Source organism: Gossypium raimondii, chromosome 12 (assembly GCF_025698545.1).
Source record: "Gossypium raimondii isolate GPD5lz chromosome 12, ASM2569854v1, whole genome shotgun sequence".
NCBI classification, from domain to species: Eukaryota; Viridiplantae; Streptophyta; class Magnoliopsida; order Malvales; family Malvaceae; genus Gossypium; species Gossypium raimondii.
Window position 1 is genome coordinate 44691946 of NC_068576.1, and position 4340 is coordinate 44696285.

Sequence of the window (4340 nt, forward strand, 5' to 3'; positions counted from 1 at the left end):
TAAAATCTAAAATGAAATAAATAAGATATCCGTCATCATTCTAACTCCGCTTGTAAAATCCGATCCTCTTTAAGTTTTGAAAAGTTATATTTCTTTTTGAAAAATATGTGTATATATATTTCTTAAAGTAAGAAGCAAATGGAATTTTTTTGTTTGTTCCAAAACGAAAGGAAATTTTATATTCTACAAGTACAACAAAAAGGATTGAGAAATGAGATAAATTATCATAAGAATACACCAGAGGAAAGAGAGAGAGAGGGGTTAGCATAGGGGATAAACATGTATGTATTTGTTTGTGTCTATACATTCATACATACATGCATATATGTGACATGAAATAACACAAGTTTGCAAGTGTAAGTCATATATTTTATAAGAAAAAAAAATCAACAACAATATTTGAAGAAGAAATTATGTGGAGTCTATAATTTAGATTGTTTTCTTTCTCTTCAACTCCGGATTGTTGCTGTCTCCTTAGATACTTCCTTCTTGGTATTTTGTGGGCTTTTTATCTCTAGTTTTCATTATTATTTTTTCCTTTTCTCTGGTTTTTGTCTTCTTGTTTCTTATTTTATTGATTCCTTGCAAGATTTTCAAAAGAGAGCTGAAGGGGATGCAAACCATCCCCCCACCCCCCCTTCCTATGGCACAAACCGTTTATTTTCTTTCAATTATGAGGTAATTTGATTGATTTTTTGAATTCCAGGTTTGGTGGTTTCTAAGAAGAAGTTTGCACATAGTTTTGGGCTGAGAAACAAGATAAGATAGCAAGGAAGCAAGCAAAGAGTTAAAAGGTTAAATAATCGTTGAGAATGGCCACCGCTTCATCGTCGGCAACTTTCTTCGGAAACAGCGCAGAAAATGAAAACCCGATGATAAAACAACAATCATCCGCCGCACCTACTTCCTCAACTGCTCCAACCACTGCACCTCACTCTAAGAAAAAGAGAAATCAACCTGGAACTCCAAGCAAGTATCTCTTTACATACATCTCTTTATGTTTTTTCTTTCTAGGCTTTTACCACATCTATCCTATGAGTAAAGCCAATAAAGAAACAAGTTTTTTTTTTTTTAATTCAAAAACTAAAGATAATCCAATGAACCCTAATCCAAAAGTTGGTCAGCTTTCATCATAATTTATTCTGGGTTTTTTTTTTCTAAATTTATTGTCTTTTCCCCCAAATTTTCTTGGGTTCTTTTTTGGTTTTGTCATTTATGAAACCAAGCAGATCCAGATGTGGAAGTGATAGCACTATCTCCCAAGTCTTTAATGGCAACCAACAGATTCATCTGTGAGGTATGCAACAAAGGGTTTCAGAGGGAGCAGAATTTACAGCTCCATAGAAGAGGACACAATCTGCCATGGAAGCTAAAGCAGAAGAGCACAAAAGAAGTGAAGAAGAAGGTTTATCTTTGCCCTGAACCCACATGCGTCCACCATGAACCCTCGAGGGCACTTGGGGACCTTACGGGCATCAAAAAGCATTACTCGAGAAAACATGGGGAGAAGAAATGGAAGTGTGAGAAGTGTTCCAAGAGGTATGCCGTGCAATCTGATTGGAAAGCTCATTCTAAGACTTGCGGCACTAGGGAGTACAGATGTGACTGTGGCACTCTCTTCTCAAGGTAATTTTTTTATCCTTCCCTTAATCATTAACATAAACTTTTCTTTCTCTGAGGTTATCAAAGTTGACAAACCAAGTTATCATGAGAGCAAAATATTTGTTTGAGAAAGATTTGGGGACTGGGAGTTGGGCAGTGATAAAGCCTGTTCTTTTGTTTCACCTTTTTGGATTACTTATCTATAGATTAGCTCTCTCTCTCTCTCTCTCTCTCTCTCTCTCCTTCTTCTAGTTCTTCACTTTAAACTCTTTAAAAAAAAAAAACTGGTTGCACGTGAACAATAATCTGCGAAACTGCCATGGCTGATAAGGATTCTTGGCAACCAAACAAAATTAGTAAAAATTTTAATTCTTCATTTCTCCCTTGGTAACATCGCCTTTCATCTTTTTCATATTCACGTGTTGTTAATTCATACGCTGTCATGAAGTATATTGTTGCTGGATTTGTTCTCATGTGATGAGTGTTACACATATATATTTATTTATATGTATGTATATATTTATGTTTTACTGCCATTGTTTAAACGTTAGGGTTCTTGCCTGTGTGGGGCAATTCTCATTTCTGTCACTCGCTTGTTGAGCAATTTGTGGAAATTCTTGATTCTTTCATGCAGCAATTATATATCTGGAGAACAAGAGGGAAAATACATATATATAATTTGTGCTTTTTACCGGTCATTTTATTCAAATTATCTTATTGGTGAAAATATTGGGCTAAGCCTGAAACTGTTTTTGTCATTTGTTAATGGCTTTCATAGTTATGGAAAAATATTCCTTCCATGAATAATAGACAACTTTTTCAGGGTTTTCTTTCTTCTTTTTATTATGTTTTTCATTTACTGCGGGATTTCATCAATTGGGAAATGATTCCCTCAATTCATTTAAGAAGCACCTTCTTCTCAAAATGGTAAAAACGATTAAAAAGAAAAGGCTTGATTTTTCAACCTTGGTTTTCATTAATGGAAGTTTATTAACAACTTTTCTTCTCATATATATATATATATATATATATATATATATTTGTTCAATTTTCCTCTCATTTATATATGATATCTTTGTTGCAGACGTGATAGTTTCATCACCCATCGGGCCTTCTGCGATGCATTGGCTCAAGAAACTGCAAGGCACCCCACCAATAACTTAACCCCAATCGGAAGCCATCATATATTTGGAGGTAATCATCATCAAATGAGCTTAGGATTATCCCAGAATCAACCATTAACGAGCAACATGTTGCGGTTGGGAAGCGGCACTGGAGTCGCAAAGTTCGAGCACCTCAACAGTCCCCCATCCAATCCTTCTTCATTGCAGAACATGCCGGCGTTCTTCATGGGGGATGCGGCGAACCAAGGTTTTCTCCCAGAACATCAATCTCATCATGGAAATGGACCATACATAAACAAACCCTTACATGGTCTTATGCAACTTCCGGACCTTCAAGGCAATACTAACAGTACGGCGCCCAATTCCGCCAGTCTTTTCAATTTAGGCTTCTTCCCCAGCAACAGTGGTGCAAGCAGCATAAGTACCGGCGAAAACGGCGGAGCTTCGAATTCCGGATTTTTAAGCGGTAATCAGTTTAACATGGGTGATGTGCAGGTTGGTTCGGGGATGGCCTCTCTTTATAGCAGTAGTTCAATGCAACATGAGAACATTTCTCCAAACATGTCGGCAACTGCATTGCTTCAAAAAGCTGCTCAAATGGGTTCAACTACAAGCAACAACACTTGCTCATTGCTACGGGGATTGGGGAGTTCTTCGTCTAGTGGGGTCAAATCCGACAGACAAGTTTTTGCCCCTAACAATTTCGAGAGTGGTGGCAGTCTAAGATCACAGATGGAGAATGATAGCAATCTTCAAGGACTAATGAACTCTCTTGCAAATGGTAACTCCTCCATTTTCGGACAAGATCATAGCAACTTCGGAGGGTTCACCGGAAATGGGATGACAGTGGAACATCATAGCAATAACGCCAACTTTTCCAACGTTGATGAAGCTAAGTTACATCAAAAACTTGGGGTAAGAATCGGGGAGAGTGATAAATTAACATTGGATTTTCTCGGAGTGGGGGAAATGGTAGGCAACATGGGTGGAAATGGTCAACATGGGATCAATATCGGGTCTTTGAACCCCGATGTGAAGTCATCGGCTCAAGCAACCTCACAACAATTTGGCTGCCCAAAACTTGTCTAAGAGCCAAGCAAAGCTTTTGTAGGATTAATATGTAGGGGGGAAACTCCTTTTTGTTTTTTTTTTTAAATTTACAGTTATGGATTAGGGTTTTCATTCCAAAAAGTGTTTTAAAGGTTTCCTTAGCTAAACTCAATTATAAGGTACTTTCCCTTTTTTTTTATATACAAGGTGTTTTTCTTAATTTTGCTTACTCTTCTTGTTGATTTTTGCCTTAAAACAAAGATGGTAAGAATTTGTTATACCAATGTGATTCAATGTTTAGGGCATTTCATAGAGGAGAATATTAAAAAATAAAATAAAATTCCTAAGGCATAAACATAAATTTAACTATTTAATATTTTTGAATCACTTTTGCTTTCAGCTTTCAAGTTTTAGTTATATCACTTTTAGACGAAAAATTTGATTAAACCATTAAAATTTTAACAATATTGAGATGGCAGCTAAATGCGTGGCAGACAACATATACTTGATAAGAATATTAAAATATTTTGAAAATTTTCAAAGAAATTCATAAAATAATTTTAA

At 36.1% G+C, this 4340-nt stretch overlaps 1 protein-coding gene across 3 annotated transcripts; it reads left to right on the plus strand.

Moving 5' to 3' along the window:
• The first annotated feature begins 229 nt into the window (after positions 1 to 229).
• On the plus strand, positions 230 to 3996 carry LOC105764384 (protein indeterminate-domain 4, chloroplastic). 3 transcript variants are annotated; one of them, XM_012582930.2, is made up of 4 exons: positions 230 to 356; positions 707 to 969; positions 1230 to 1626; positions 2687 to 3996. In XM_012582930.2, the coding sequence occupies exons 2-4, from the start codon at positions 813 to 815 to the stop codon at positions 3813 to 3815; spliced, it is 1683 nt and encodes a 560-aa protein (XP_012438384.1). In that variant the 5' UTR covers positions 230 to 356; positions 707 to 812; the 3' UTR covers positions 3816 to 3996. The 3 variants fall into 3 exon arrangements, with proteins under 3 accessions (XP_012438384.1, XP_012438382.1, XP_012438383.1); XM_012582928.2 differs by having other exon boundaries at positions 344 to 492; XM_012582929.2 differs by lacking the exon at positions 230 to 356 and having other exon boundaries at positions 509 to 969.
• The last annotated feature ends 344 nt before the right edge of the window (positions 3997 to 4340 follow it).